The 14,794-nt window shown below is 48.3% G+C and overlaps 2 protein-coding genes across 2 annotated transcripts; one reads left to right on the forward strand and one right to left on the reverse strand.

The window, feature by feature from the left end:
• The first annotated feature begins 201 nt into the window (after positions 1–201).
• Positions 202–8,696, forward strand: LOC103528290 (ceramide synthase 4). The gene is made up of 10 exons (XM_008493593.1): positions 202–368; positions 1,302–1,419; positions 3,100–3,218; positions 4,183–4,240; positions 4,760–4,810; positions 5,451–5,543; positions 6,822–6,950; positions 7,216–7,322; positions 7,512–7,656; positions 8,619–8,696. Exons 1-10 carry the CDS (start codon positions 202–204, stop codon positions 8,694–8,696), a joined length of 1,065 nt encoding a protein of 354 aa, XP_008491815.1.
• Positions 8,697–10,037: 1,341 nt separating this feature from the next.
• LOC103528259 (kelch-like protein 23) lies at positions 10,038–14,103 on the reverse strand. Its single transcript, XM_008493562.2, has 3 exons — positions 13,157–14,103; positions 12,008–12,419; positions 10,038–10,610 (listed from the first exon to the last, which is right to left on the reverse strand). Exons 1-3 carry the CDS (start codon positions 14,076–14,078, stop codon positions 10,298–10,300), a joined length of 1,647 nt encoding a protein of 548 aa, XP_008491784.2. The 5' UTR covers positions 14,079–14,103; the 3' UTR covers positions 10,038–10,297.
• Positions 14,104–14,794: the final 691 nt, after the last annotated feature.

Raw genomic sequence — 14,794 nt, forward strand, 5'->3', positions numbered from 1 at the left:
TCTTTCACTAGGGCATCTTACCTCACCTCCCAGCTCACAGGCAGGTCAGAACAAGTGATGCTGCTGAAATCTTCCTCATGGGACTGAGTGGGAGGTGGGGAGCAGGAAGGAGAAGGAGTTGAGCTGGGAATTTTGGAGTGAGTTTTACACCTTGCTGCTTCCTGACTGCTGAGTCCCAGAGCCTCTGCCTCCCGTCCCAGGATGGGACTCTCAGAGGGGTTCTGGCACCATGAATACTGGCTGCCACCTGGAGCTACCTGGGAAGACATGAAGGAGTCTGCAGACACACACTACCCCCAGCCTCAGGACCTCCTGCTCAGCATCCCTGGTGCTCTGCTCTTGATCATTGCCCGATGCATCTTTGAAAGGTGAGTGCAGCAAACCTGGCAGGGTCATTCCAGACTAATCCTTTCCTGCTTCCTGGCCACTCCAAAGTGGACAGGGGATTGTCCCCAGGAATACTGACTCTGCTGTCTGGGCTGTATGGCCTTTGCCTGGCAGCTCTTTGCCCTGGTGCCCAATTCTCTCAGGGGGATGCACTGCAGTGCTCCAGCTGGGAGCTGAGGGAAGGGAAACCCCACAGGAGTCCCAAGACTCAACAGCATCTCCAGTGGTTACACGTGTGGAAATGAGGCAGGTCCACGAAAGGAGGTGGATTCTGAGCTCTGGGCATGAGAATGTGGGGCTGGCAGGGGCCAGAAGTAACTCTGGGGTCATTAGGGCTTCCCTCAGAGATGCTGCACTTGCCTGGCTTCCCAGAAGTAATAAGATTTTAGAGTCCAGTGCCTCCCACTAGAGCCTTCCTGTGGTTTCCTGCAGGAATCAGTGCATCCCCGTGGATCCAGCCTCTCCTTGTGGTCAGGAGCCCTGGGCACAGAGGACATGAGACACCCAGACACTTGCTGGCTCCTTCCATGGCACGATCTGGGCTGCTTGGGAAGGTTGTAAAGGGGATCAGCATGGAATCCAACCCAGAGAAATGCAGAAATCCTGGGGCCTGGGCAGCAGAATGAATTGTTGTTTATTTTGTAGTCATGGTTGATGTCTCCAATGCACATCCCTCCTCCCTCACCTTTGCTTTGGAGCTGTTGCATCACTCTCAAGCAAGAGGCAGATCTGGCAGAGGTGATGGGCTCCAGGTCTGCCCCTGGAGCAGGGCTGGGTCCCTTGGGCTGGGTGTGGGTAGCACAGGACCTCTTGGGCTGTGTGTGAGCCCAAGTGGGTCCCTGTACAGCCGTGTACAGGACAAGGTGTTGTCAGGACTTGCTGGGTGTACACACATCCTCTTCTTCCTCTTGCAGAACCGTAGCTCTGCCCTTGGGCAGGTGGTTGGGTGTGAGTGACAAGATGAGGCCCAAAGTTCAGCCCAATGCTACTCTGGAAGGTTTCTACGTTCTGCTGGGCAAGACTCCAAAGGAGGTGAGTGTCCCCGTGTCCCAGTGTCCCCATGTCCCAGTGTCCCAATGTCCCTGTGTCCCAGTGTCCTTCAAGCCCAGCCAGCAGCAGTGTCTGTGCTGCAGCCCACCCAAAGCAGTCCCATGGGCCACCCCAGCTTGGGTGGCCGACTAGAAGATAGTCTTGGTTTTGTTTGTAGGTTTTTGGTTGGGAAAGAGCACATTAAAGCAAGGAAACAAAGCACCTGGCCCCCCATCTGCTGCCTGCTAAACTTATCACAGTGTGTTTTGAAGGGAAAAAATAGTCATACCACAGGAGACAAAAAAGAATGTTCTTCCAAGGTGAATCACCTGTGTTCTCCTCACAGAACACAGCATTTGTGCTAGAACTGATCAAAAGCTGTAATCACAAACCTCATTGGAATCTAAATTGCTGCAACTTCCTCTCCACATGCTCTGGACAACCTTACCTTACCTTACCCCTCCTTCCCAGGGAGGAAGATCCAGAAGCAGGAATCTCAGCATCACAGGATTACCTTGATTGGGAAAGACCTTTGAGCTTATTGAGTCCAATCATTAAATTAACACTGATAAATCCTTAACTAAACCATCTCCCTAAGCAGGAATATCCCTTCCAGGGATGGTGACTCCACCGCCGCTCTGATAACCTCTTCAGTGAAGAAACTCTTCTCAATATCCAACCTAAACCTCCCCTGGCACAACTTGAGGCCACAACCTCTTGTCCCATCCCTTGTGACTTCATTAACAGAATAATCCCCTCCTCTTCACCACCTCCTCTAGGGGGGTGCAGAGAGCCAGAAGAACTTCATGCAGTTGGCCCCATCCCATGGATCCAGGTCCCTCTGCAGAACTTCCAGCCCTCAGGAAAACTCCCACCCAACTCAGTGCCAGCTGCAGGGTGGCTGAGGGTGCCCTCGAGCCCCTCATCCAGGTCACTGATGGGGATACGAACCAGAATGGGCCCTGGTGAGGAGCCCTGGAGGTCACCACTGGGGACCAGACCCCAACTGGACTGAACTCCATCCACCACAACTCTTTGGGCCCAGATCATCTGTCTCACTGCTGAATGAATTTTTAAAAATATTTTTTGAGTTGGATTAGTTTGAAGATTTGTCAAATTGATTTTAAAATGCTCATAAGCTCATTTTTACATTTTGTTTTAAGCAGTTTAGAAAGCTTAAGGTGAAGCAGTTTTCTTGGGAACCATAAAGCAGAGCATGTCTGGAATGATGCTTTTGAGCCTGGAATGTGCAGTCACTCAAACAGCTGATTTTTTTTTCTGACATTACTGAGTGAACTATTTTCTTCTTTCTTCATTGTCACAAGCTAAATCTTCTTTTATCTTCAAGTTTTCTATCTGTAGCTGATAATTAGCAGTCAAAACTTCATCGGAGGTGGAAAAAAAAAAGTATTTAAATTTTTATAGCAAAGACATTGAGCCCCATTGTGTAGAGCTGCCAACACTTAACCAGGCAGAGCCTGTGCTGACTTCTGAGCCTGCATTTGGATATTCCTGAACTGGGGTTTTCAAATTGCCAAAGCAATTTGGGATTTCAGAAATGCAAAATAAAGCTGCTATAATCTTTTTTTCAGAGAAAGATGTTCTCGGGGGGACCCACGGGATACCCACGGGGACAGCCAGCCCTAGGAAGGCTGAGTCCTGCTTCCCTGCTTCATTTTCCAGGAGGATCTGATTTCACTGGCCAAGCAAAGTGACCTCCCAGTCAAAAAGGTGCAGACCTGGTTCCGGCACCGTCGGGCCCAGGACCGACCCAGGGTGATGAAGAAATTCTGTGAGGCCAGGTGAGTGGGGCCAGCAGAGTTGATGGGGAATTCTGCTCAGCATCCCCATCCCCTGCTCTGTCCCATCCCCAGAGCCACCACTCAGCACCTTCACCCTTCCTTCCCACTTGGAAAAGTTCAAGTTGCCTGAAAAGAGTCCACTGGCCATGGTGCAGATCAGATGCAATTCCAGCTGCTGGGGAATTTGCAGAATGGGTCAGACTTCTTTTCAAGTAGATCTTGAGACAAAATTTAAATTTTACAATATCCTCTGCACAAACCATTGGGCATAAAATAAGGCCAGGCAGTGCAGTTAGGAGGCAGTGCAAGCCATGAACAGGGGGAGGAAAAAAAACAAAAAACACCAGAAAGCACCAAATTCTTCATAGTGTTCCTTTTCTGCTCTCTCACACAAAATTTTCCTGCATCTCAGTAACTCAGGGAGTCAGAATGGAAAGAGGAGCCATAAAGTATCTCAGTCAAAAGAACTCTGGTCCTCAGACTGGGGGTTCTACTCTCCCTCCTGCTCTGAAAAATAAGGTGCTCAGTGCTTGAATCCTGTTATGCTTTTTAAAAATTATTCTCCTCCTGTGAGCTCATTCAGGGCTCCAGATGGCAGCATTTCTGAGGACACTGATAAAAAGCCAGGAAAATGAAAGTGCCTTCCCCAGGCTGTGCTGAGTCAGCGTTTGCATTGGGTGCTCTACAAACTCCAACATCCCAAAAGGAGAGAAGCAGAGGCATCTCAGAGGTCAGGGCTGCCTCCTGAGCAGGGCTGGAACACACCAGGAATTTCAGCTGGAGCAGAGCAGAACCTGAGTGATGCTCAGATTTACCCGAGTGGTACCTGAGCCCTTCATGGCTCCTCTGCCAACTGAGCTGAGGTTCTGCAAATCCCTGAGCCAACAAGGACAGATTCCCCTGAGGGGTCTGCAGTGGGGAGCTTTTCCAAGTCTTAATTCCTTGGGTTTTTTTCTTCTTTTAGCTGGAGATTTACATTCTATTTCACCTCATTCTTCTCTGGCCTGGCTCTCCTGTATGATGTAAGTACCTGAGCAGGGTGATGCTGGGCAGTGACACCTTCCAAGGATTGCTCCTTCATGGCAAATGAAGGGAAATTATTATTTCAAATGAAGTGAAATGATTATTTCAGAGAGTCCACCCTAAGATCCAGTGTGGCCATGACTATAGGTCCAAAGCCAAAGGACAAATTCAGGGGCATGGAGCAGAACCATCCCCAATCCTGATCCAGCAGAACACTCCTCCCCTTTCCCAAGTGGCCCTGGCTGGGTGGCAGTGGTGTCACCAAGGTGATGTCTTTGTCTCAGATTCTCTACTGGTACCCATGCCCAGCCCTTGTCCTGGCTGTGGCTGCTGCCCACTCCATCTCAGGACCTTCCAGGTGACATCCTGTGTATTCACTAATGAGAAATGCATTTGCTCATCCACTTTTTCAGTCGTTTTTTCCACTGACACACTGACTTCTTGAAGTGCTTCTTGATGTGGTCATTCCAGGTCTATAAAGGGTTATGTGTTCTTATTGCTGCCTTCTCTCTGCACAGAAGCCCTGGTTTTGGGACCACACTGTGTGCTGGCTGAGATTCCCACAACAGGTGAGCATCAAGTACATGGAATCATGGAATAATTCATAGTGTAAGGGGGACCTGGAGGTCTCCTGCTCGCAGCACTCAGCTGCAATATCAGACCAGTTTGCTCAGGGCTTTCTCCAGTTTTCAAAACTTTCAAGGATGTAGGGAGCATGATTTCTCTGGGCAACCTATTCTGCTGATTGAATTCCCTCAAGGTAAAAAAGTTTCTCCTTCCACCCCCTCTCATTTTACCTTCTGTCTGCTGTCTCTTATCCTTGCACTGTGGTGAGCAGCTTGGATCTGGCGTCTTGAGAAGCTCCACAGGAGAACAGACTGCCCTGAACATGCATCTCTGGAACCCAAACCTGGCTGAAAGCAGCTCAGTGTGTGGGGTCACAAAAGGGTCCCTTGCTTGGCCTCTCAAGGCAGGGGGGTCCTTCCCCCCCAGTCCCTCCAGTCCCTTTGCAGACTGACCAGAGCTGGTCCTATCTTTGGACCAAGTCTGGCAGTGCCTCAGCAAATTGTTCAGTCATGGGGACCAGGAAAAATTGAGCTCTGACTAAACCCTGCTGTCCCAGATGTGGATTGAAGACCCTTTCTTTCCCCTCTCCCCCCCCCTCAGGTCTAGGCAGAGCTCTGATGCTGTCTCTTGCTTGTCCCACAGCCTCTCCTGCCTGCACTGGGATGGTTCTACCTGCTGGAGCTCTCCTTCTACTGCTCACTGGTGGCAACCCTGCCCTTTGATGTGAAGAGGAAGGTAAGTGACAGCAGCACAACCATGACCCCTGTCTTGGTCAGCCCCTGTCCCTTCCCCTTCCCAGCTCCCCAGGATGGAAGGGACAAAGCCTGCAGGATGCTTGGGAGACCCTGGAGCACAGGAGCTCCCTTGCACTGAGTCCCACTGGTGTGCAAGTGAGATGCTGGGGTTGATGTGGTGTCCCCATACCTGGCCCAGGGACATCTGCTGGGTGGCCATGGGGTCATGGCCCTTCCCAGCTCTGCTCTGAGGTGCTGCCCACCCTAGAGGGCTGTGAGAAGGATCCTGTAGGTATCCATGGGGCTTCTGCAGGAGAGGACGGGGTGAATGCCTGTGGATCCACCTCTGCCCTCACCTGGTTCTGCAGCAGAGACTGCCCAGAGCTCTGCCCTTCAGCTGCACAACCCATCCTGTTGTCTGATGGCTCCATCTCTCCTCAGAAAACTTCACTTTTTCCCCCAGAGATGGGCTCTGCACAGCTCTCACCAAGTGTGGCCCAGGTCCCAGAGGACCCTTGGAAAACGTATTAAAATCACCAGGTGTGCAACAGGCTTTGCAGACAGGTCAGTTATTGGACACCTGCAGTGCTTCCTTGAAAAGCAGGAATCCTCTGCCTGGCACTGATGCTCCCTGGGCCAGATCCAAAGCCAGAGCTGCCCTTCCCAAGCCCTTCCCAGACCACCCAAGAGTCATCTCCTACCCAAATTTTGCCTTTTTGCACAGACAAGTTTGTCCATGCAGGCATAAACTCCTCAGCAAGTCCTCCTCTCTTCCCATGAGGCATGTGAGAAGGCACATTCCCCACCTGCAGTATCCCCAGAATATTTCCATGGCTCCATCTCCATGGGCAGCACAAGGAAGCTGAAGAGCTGCCTCTCTTAGGGATGGTGGACAGGACCTGCCCCAAGCCACAGGCAATCTACTGTCATGACAAAAATCACTGTCAGGACAAAAAACTTCTCAACACACAGGGGAGGGGCCTGGGAAGACAAGATGGAGTGTTGAGGAAAGAACTTTGGAAAGATTTATGAGAAATGGGTAAAATCTGTCTTCTAGCATGCCTGCACCCATGTGTATTTCACTGGTATTTATCCAGGTGCCCATAATCTGGACAGCAAGCTGCTCATTCTTCTTGGGGTTGTGCAGGACCTCAGAGTCCACAGAGTGTAGCAATGATGCTTGATGGAGGTTTTTGGCTCCCTATGAGGCAGCAACATCCAGAAAGAGATGCTGCCAAATAAAGGGAAAACTAACACATGTTCTCTCTTCTCCTGTGAGGACTTTAAGGAACAGATCATCCACCACATTGCCACCATCACCCTGATCTTTGTCTCCTACTGTGCCAACCTGACCCGCTTTGGGGTGATAGTCATGGTGGTCCATGATGCCTCTGATTATATTTTAGAGGTGAGTTACCCCAAAAGGTCTGTGGGAAGCAGTGGGAACTGAGTTCCTAACTCCATTCCCTGTGCAGATGTGGTGGGCCACGTGTCCTGTAGAGTTAATGCACTTCAGTATCAGATTTACTGCTCCTGTGTTAGGGGACTGGGGACACAGGGACTGGGACAGACACCCACAAGCCTGGTAATCCTTACAGGATGTGAGGTGACCCATGTCCCCTCCATCTCCTTGAAGAGCACGTGGTAATCCTGGTGATTTGTCTCTCTTGCAGCTTGCCAAGATGCTCCATTACATGAAGTGGAAGGGGGTCTGTGAAGCAGTCTTTCTTGTTTTTGCTGTGGTTTTCATCATCTCCAGGCTTCTCATCTTCCCATTAATGTGAGTTACATTTTAATGTTCTTTGAACATCAGTGTTAGGCACCATGTGAGCTTCCCCAGTGCTGAGGGGAGGAAATGCAGGGAAGAGTACAATACAGGTGGAGCTCAAAGATTAATCCAACTGGAAGGGAGGGATCTAAGAAAAGATAAAGAAAAAGGATTCTGATTGTCTCTCCCTCTTTCCCACAGCACATATTATTACTTTGTGACAAAATTTCAGTTGTTCTTCATAACCTGTCTGATAAACATTTTCCTGATGATCCTGCAGTTGTTACACATCTTCTGGTCTTATCTCATCATTCAGATGATCGTCGGTGTCATCCTCCGGGGTCAGGTAGGAGATGTTTTGTCCCTTCTACTCAGGAAGAGACCATGAGATCCAGGGTGACTCTAGGGATGGGAAGGGTGGAACAGGACTGTCCAACAAACAGCTCAGAAGCTTCTGAAGTCACCTGCTGGGGGTTTTTTAGGTGGCTTTGCTCACTTCCAGTTTGCAGCTGTGTCCCAGTGACACAGGAGCCACCCATGGTCCTTTGTCCCCACTGCCTCATAGCTCCTCAGTGGGCAGGTTGGGGCAGTGGGTACTTATTAGGATGCTTCAAGTGGAGTAATTGCAGGAGCAATCAGGTTAAGACTGTGTGTTTGCACCTCTGAGTTTTGGGTGCATTTAACAGGCTTTTGATGCCTGGCAGTTTGTACAAGGATCACTGGAAGGAACTTTGGCATCAGAGGTGGCAGTTCCCTGGCCTGCCTTGCAGATGGCATCTTGGTAGCCTCTGTGTGGATTTATGAAGATTTTGGGGATCTGTGGCCAGAGAAATGCCCATCACACTACTGGGGTTATGCCTTCTGCTTACTTTGAACTACCCCTTCATGGAAGCTAAATTAAAAAGAAAAAAAACAGTTTTTCTGGAGAAAATGATTGACCAGACTCTCATCAGCTGGGCAGATGCTTGTAAAACGTGGCAACCAGTCCATCTGCTGACCTGCCCAGCTTCAGCAGTTATAAACTGCCCAGGAAAACAGGCAGGATATATGTAGAATAAATACTAACTTATTTAGGACACATTACAAGAACGTTTTTAGGGTTCAAAAGCAAGGTGAAACCATAAAGTCAGCTTCCCCCTGGAGGGACATTTGCAGCCCTGCCTTTAAGGACATGCTCACAGCTCTTACTCTCATTTTAGCTGCCAGTTTAACCCCGCAGTGCTGACCATAAAAACGGGAGTAATCCCCTCTAAGATAGAACATGGCACAGATCTGGCAGCTCGTTGGAATTGTCTGTGTCTCCTACAGAAAAAAAAAGATGCCAGAAGTGACACCGAGGAAAGTGACAGAAGTGAAGCAGAGGATCTGGCAAAGACTGAAGAGTGACCCAGAGCTCAGAACACCCCGAGAGGCAGAACCCTAAAAACAAGGAGGCTGAACAGGTCCTGGGAGGAGAGGTCAGACAGGGCCACAGGTGGCTTCTTATTTCTCTGCCTGGGGCACCACCCAATGTGGAGATGGAAGTGAATTTCATCAAAGCAGTTAAGTCCCTTTAGGAGAGGTTTTCTTCACTTCTCCTGTTGGGAATATTCTTTTCCTACTGGTCTGTGATCATTTATCCAGGAAAAAACAGATCTACCAACCTGGGAGACAGTGGGTGAGGGGGCTGAAGAAGCTGGGGAGGTTCTGACACAGAGCTGGGGTCATCTCCTCAACTTCCCAGAGATTTATGGAATAATCCAATACAACTGCTGAAGATTTCACTGAACTGCAATTTCAGCAGATGCTGTAAATCATCCCCAGCCACTTCAGGAAAGGACTTGCATGTGAAAGACACAAGTGGCACGTATAAGTTTTTAGGTGTATAGCATGGAATGGTCAGGAATTAGGGAAGGATAAACCATTTCTGTAGGTAAGGTCTGGCCAACAGAATTACACAAAATAGTTTATGTGTCTGAAAGATTTTGCTAACTGAATGTTTACTCAGGGAAAAGGCTCTTAAAATTGAATGCAACCAAACCTCTTCCAAATGCATGCTTTGCCAGCAGAAATTATATTTTAGTGTCAATAGAAACTTTCCATAGGGATGCATTAATTTTGTATAAAAATAACTTTTATATATATAATTAACTATAAAAATATATAACTTTGTATAAAGTTTCATTTTTAGAACTCGAAAATGGAAGTGTAACAGTACTAACATTTTAATGGGGTAGTTCATGGGTTGGATGACTTTCACCTTGTAATGTATTGTACCTGATGTAATTTTCAGAATTTATAGTAGAACATTACACTTAAAGTCAATGTAAAAATGAATTACACCTAAACCAAAGAGATGATTTTTGTTTGGTTGTTGTTTGTTTGTTTTTTTACCTAGAATTTGCATGATGTTGAAGATTTTTAGACTATATGCTCTTATGTTAGTAGGAAAATCTTAGAAACTTGCTGGAGGTCTGACATCACTCCTAACTCAAAGGCTCAGGAGGGCAGATAAATCTACTTATAGGTCCATAAATAATATACAGAACCTGCAAACACTGTCTTTAAAATATGTTTTCTACTCAGGCTTTGAGCATGCTTCCAAGGGGTCTGACAAAGGGGAGATTTAGGTTGGACATTAGGAATATTTATTATTTAACTGTTAGAATATTTTCTAATGCTGACACAATGATTTTCCTGTCCCTTCCAAGTGTCCAGAGGACAAAGACTCACGGGGGTTAAAGCCCTTTATTTATCATCACCCCTGAGGAGTTTATGCACCATAATGCTGAGCACTATTTCCAATAGTGCAGACACAAAGGTTTCACTGGTTTCATTTCCAGGTAGAAAAGAAAAAAAAGGCCACATTACAAAGGAACAGATCTCTTTTCAAAATTAAAAAATTTCCCAGATATTGAACATCTTTACATATTGAACAAACTTGACATAACCCAACTTTTTTCCAGCTGTAAAGCAGGTGACTTTCTTTTTGGTGAGGTTGGCATCACTCAGGCCCAGGTGTCAAATCTCCTCACAGTGACACAGCCATGGACAGGCAGGGGACAAGGGAGTTTGTTATCCATGACCTGGCACGTGCTGACATAGGGATCAAAGAGGACAACAACTGGCAGGGCACTGTTCCCCTTCCTCTGCCCCAGGAGGTAAATCCTTCCATTCACAGTGCTGCAGCCCAGGAAGAACTTCTGGCTCAAGCATTCCTCATCCACCTTGCTCCATTCATTTGTCTCCACATCAAACCTAAAAGCTCCCCCTCCAAAAGTGTAGAGGGCACCATTCAGGGCTGTGACGCAGAGGTCGTACCTGGGAGGGAAGAAACCCTGGGTCAGAACCAAGATCTGGGCCCTGAAATCCCCAGTGTGACCCCCACTTTGGGTCAGGAGGGGGGGGTCTGTAGTGGGAAGGGGGGGCAAGGGATGGCTTCTGAGAGAAGCTGCCAAAAGGTGCCCTGGCTCCAATTCCAGCTCCATCTCTGACCAAGGCTGAGCCCATCGGGGATGCTGGATGCACCTCTTGGAGAAACATCTGTGAGAGGGGTGTTCTGGGGGGATGTGGTGCCAGGTTTTGTAGTGGGTGAGAGACCCTGGGCATGGCTCCTGTAGGGAGATGCCACAAACTCCCTCAGCTCCAAAATATCCAGTCCCACCTCTGGCTAATGTTGAGGCCATCAGTGACAGTGGATGGGCCTCTTCCAGTTAACATATTCAAGAGGGGAAAAGGAGTGGAGGTAAGACTAAAGAGAGGAGGAAAAAGGAATACCAGAGCAATGCCAGAGCAAAGATCCCAAGGTTGGTGAGGAAGGAGAGGGAGAAGGTGCCCTGAACAGATGTTTTTCCCTACATCCCATGGGGAGACAGCAGCTGCTCCCCTGAAGTCCATGGAGGACGATGGTGGAGGAGATGTGGAGGGAGCAGCAGCCCTGGGAGAGCCCAGGCCAGGAGAGGTGACTGTTCCCAAAGCAGCTGTGACTCTGTGGGAAGTCCATGCTGCAACAATTCCTGAGGGACTGCACCCCATGGGAGGGACTCGTGTCCAAGGGGTTCCTGAGGGAATGTCCCCTGCCAGAGGGACCCTGCCTTGGAGAGGGGGAAAACACAAACACTGTGTGATGGAGTGACCATAAAATCCCACTCCCTGTTCTCTGAAATCAGGGGTGAAGCAATTTAAGCCAGGAAAGAAGGAAGGGGTGGGGGGAAGTATTTAAGACCTGGTCTTGTTTTCTCTTTCTCCTGTTCTGATAAATTAAATTCTTTTCTTTTTCCCCCCAAGCTGAGTCTGTTTTGCCTGCGACCACAACTGGTGAGTAAAAACCTCCCTGTCCTTGTCTCAAGTCACAAGCTTCTACTTGGATTTTCTCCTCCCTACCTCACAGTGCTGGGAGAGAGGGAGACAAGGAGGAAGGGAGAAAAGGAGGAATGAAGGGAGGGAGAAAAGGAGGAATGGAGGGAGGGAGAAAAGGAGGAACGGAGGGAGGGAGAGGGAGAAGGAGGGAGGGAGGGAGGGAGGGGATGAGGGGATGCTGGGTTGTTGCTGGCTGGACCTAAAACACAACAGCCCTTAGTCCTCATGCCAAGAGTCCCATAAACAGAGAATCAGTCCTGGTGGGACAGGACTTCTGGATTTCTCCAGTCCAACCTCTTCTTGAAGCAGGACCAACACTGGAACCTTTCTTCTCCTGTGAGGTGCCAAAAAATTCTTACCTTGGAAGCGGGGAGAATGAGATGACATCCCAGGTGTCTGTCTCTGTGTTCAGCCTTTGTACTCCATCATACACATGGCCGTTTTCATCCAGGCCACAGACCACATAGATCCTGCTTCCCACACTGACTGCATCCCCTCTCTCCACAGGCTGAGCCATAGGATTCATGCTTTCCCATTCTGAGTCCATCAATCCCATGCGTTCCACTGCTGGGATTATCCCTTCATCTGTGCTCCCTCCAAGGACATAGAGGTAGAGCCCCACTCCTGCTGCACAGTGGCTGTTCCTGGACTTCTTCATAGCAGGTCCTTCCAGCCAGTTATTGTCCAAGCAATTGTAGATAAGCACCCAATCCACACTGTACCACACAAACTCATCACGAAAATATCCTCCTGTCACAAAAAGGAAGCTCCCTGGAAAAAAAAAAGCAGACAAAAGGATCAGTCACACAGAGGCTGAAAATTCCTCCTGAGGACCAAGGTTCTCATTTCTCCTTGGGCTGTACTGGTGAGGTGGAAGATGAGCAGAGGGAATTCCTGCTCTTTGTATCAGTTTGCAGGATTTGATTCCTCATCTGCACAGCTATGTTGGGTCTACAGAACACAGTAAACTCCTCCTGGTCTGCTCCCACTCCTGAACAGACTGATAAAAACACTGGTTGGAAAGAACCTCTCATGTCCAAATTCCCACCTGAAACGGGACAATCACCACCACTCAGTAAGGGGAACCAGAGTATGGAGCTGGCTTGAAAGTCTCCAAGCATGAAGATTTCACAACATCCATGGGCAAATTTAACTGAACAGCAACTAAACCTCAGAAGTTACCATTTGTCAACACAACCATGGAAAAGAAGGCCAAAAAACCAAATGGCTGCTTACAGTGAAGTCCTTAGACTGATCACAGATAAAGCTAAGGCACAGGCTTGAACACTTTCTGCTCTATGAAAAGAAATATTCAGCCTTGCCTAACATTCTCCCAGGACTAAGGAAAACAAAATAACTGTTTGAACAACTATAGACACAAAGATGAGTGAGGTTTAAGCACCGCTGAACAACAGCAGCTTTACAGAAGGAGCAGAACTCCCTGCAATTGGGTGTGGAAGCCTCAACTTCACTTTGCATTTGCTCATTTCCACTTTTCTGGAAGTTACCGACGGCTGCCACTGCATACTGGGTGAGGTTCCTGCGCTGCAGGGGAGAACAAGCTTGCCAGGTCCCCATCCTAGGTTGGAAGAGAAATAATTCTTGCTCTTCCTTGTCATGCTTTCCTCCCAGGACATACAAGGTGTCGTAGCTCCGGCTAGCATAAGGACACATCTCCATGTTCTGCCAGCTGGGTGGAGGACAGCTGTCTAACTTCTTTATTAGTCTGGAAAAGGTATCAGTCTCTCCAGAACGCTTGCTGCGTTTCACCAAGGCATCGAGGAAGAACAGGCTCAGAAAAGTGACCCTGACTTCACCCATCAAATCCAGAAAGTCTTCCTCTCTTGTTGCTGGGTCCTCCATCGTCCACCTCATAATGCTGTCAAAAACCACATCTTCCCGTGAAACAAAGAGGTCGTCACTTTTTAGGAGCTGCATCAGTATTTCTTTGGGGAGTGCCTTAAATTCTTCCTGGCACATCACATCCCCCCAGTGTGTGAGAGCCACGTTCAGAGCAACCACATAGAGCTCCACAAAGGCAAATTGCTGGGAGTAAAGCATCAGGCCCAGGCAGTTGGAAACATGCAGTTCTCTCTCCAGAAATTTCTCACACAACAGTTTCACCCTCTCAAACTGGAAAAAATCAGCTGTTTCCAGTAAGCTGGTCACATTTTCTTGACCTATAAGCACTTGGGCCGTGCGAGTGAACTCGAGGAGGGCCTGGAAAGGCACTGGGTCAATCCCTCTAATGACAACGTGGTGCTCAGAGCTTTCTCTTGCCCCCCCAAAAAACATGGCTTCAAAGTAACGACTGTGGACTGAAAGCACCCTACGGCTGACCTGGAAGAGTCTCTCTCCAATCTCAAGAGTTGTGTCTGCAATAATTTCTGTCTGAGGTTCCAGCTCCTCTGGTTCTTGTGTGGACTCCATGCTTGCTGACTGCCAGGCAGTTAAATTTAACTCAGCCCTTCTGCAGCCCTCACTTATGTCAGGTCTCTGGAAACATTATCCCCCTAGCAAGGATAAATACAAGATAAGCCAATCTTGACCTAAAAATAGAGTATGTTTTCTGACCTCCTGCTTTGCTCTTCAGTCTTTCCTATTGCTTTCAGACCAGCAGTAGGAGAGCAATATAACCAAATACCCACAGATTTAATTAGCATCTACCTTAGCCAGGTAAGACCACAGCTAATTAGGGGAGCTGGCAGCCAAAATACAAGCCTGGAGTACAAGGAGGAAAGAGGAGAAACAACTAAGACCTCCCTAAGCACTGAGTAAATATCAAGAAGTTGTAGAACATTGAACCCAGTACTTGTCACTTCTGCAAATCAAGAACACAGGAAAGCTTGAGACCTCCAAGGAAAAAAAAAACCTCATTTCCCTTCAACACTCATTTCCCTTGAGAGCTTCAGCAGTTTTTTCTGACAATATATTCAGGGAACAAGAGAGCAGAGATGGGCATCATGATTTTGGTATCAACAAGCAGCAATCTCTCTCCCACCCAAGGGACAGTTCAAGACTCTACTCAGGTTATGGTGAGGAAATTCTGCTCCAAACAGGCTAAATCAGGAGCCTCTTTTGAACTCTGCATGAAGAACAAGTTTTGTAGTGTTAGAAAAAAAGATTTAAGTTAAAAAGAGTGCAAC

The sequence above is a fragment of the Calypte anna genome, chromosome 28, assembly GCF_003957555.1.
Source record: "Calypte anna isolate BGI_N300 chromosome 28, bCalAnn1_v1.p, whole genome shotgun sequence".
Classification (NCBI taxonomy): domain Eukaryota; kingdom Metazoa; phylum Chordata; class Aves; order Apodiformes; family Trochilidae; genus Calypte; species Calypte anna.

Coding starts and splice junctions, on each gene's coding strand:
- LOC103528290 (XM_008493593.1), top strand. CDS start 202: ATGGGACTCTCAGAGGGGTTCTGGCACCATGAATACTGGCTGCCACCT. Junction 369..1,301: donor GCCCGATGCATCTTTGAAAG/GTGAGTGCAGCA, acceptor TTCCTCTTGCAG/AACCGTAGCTCTGCCCTTGG. Junction 4,811..5,450: donor GGCTGAGATTCCCACAACAG/GTGAGCATCAAG, acceptor CTTGTCCCACAG/CCTCTCCTGCCTGCACTGGG.
- LOC103528259 (XM_008493562.2), bottom strand. CDS start 14,078: ATGGAGTCCACACAAGAACCAGAGGAGCTGGAACCTCAGACAGAAATT. Junction 12,420..13,156: donor GTATGCAGTGGCAGCCGTCG/GTAACTTCCAGA, acceptor TTTTTTTTCCAG/GGAGCTTCCTTTTTGTGACA. Junction 10,611..12,007: donor TCATTCTCCCCGCTTCCAAG/GTAAGAATTTTT, acceptor CTTCCCTCCCAG/GTACGACCTCTGCGTCACAG.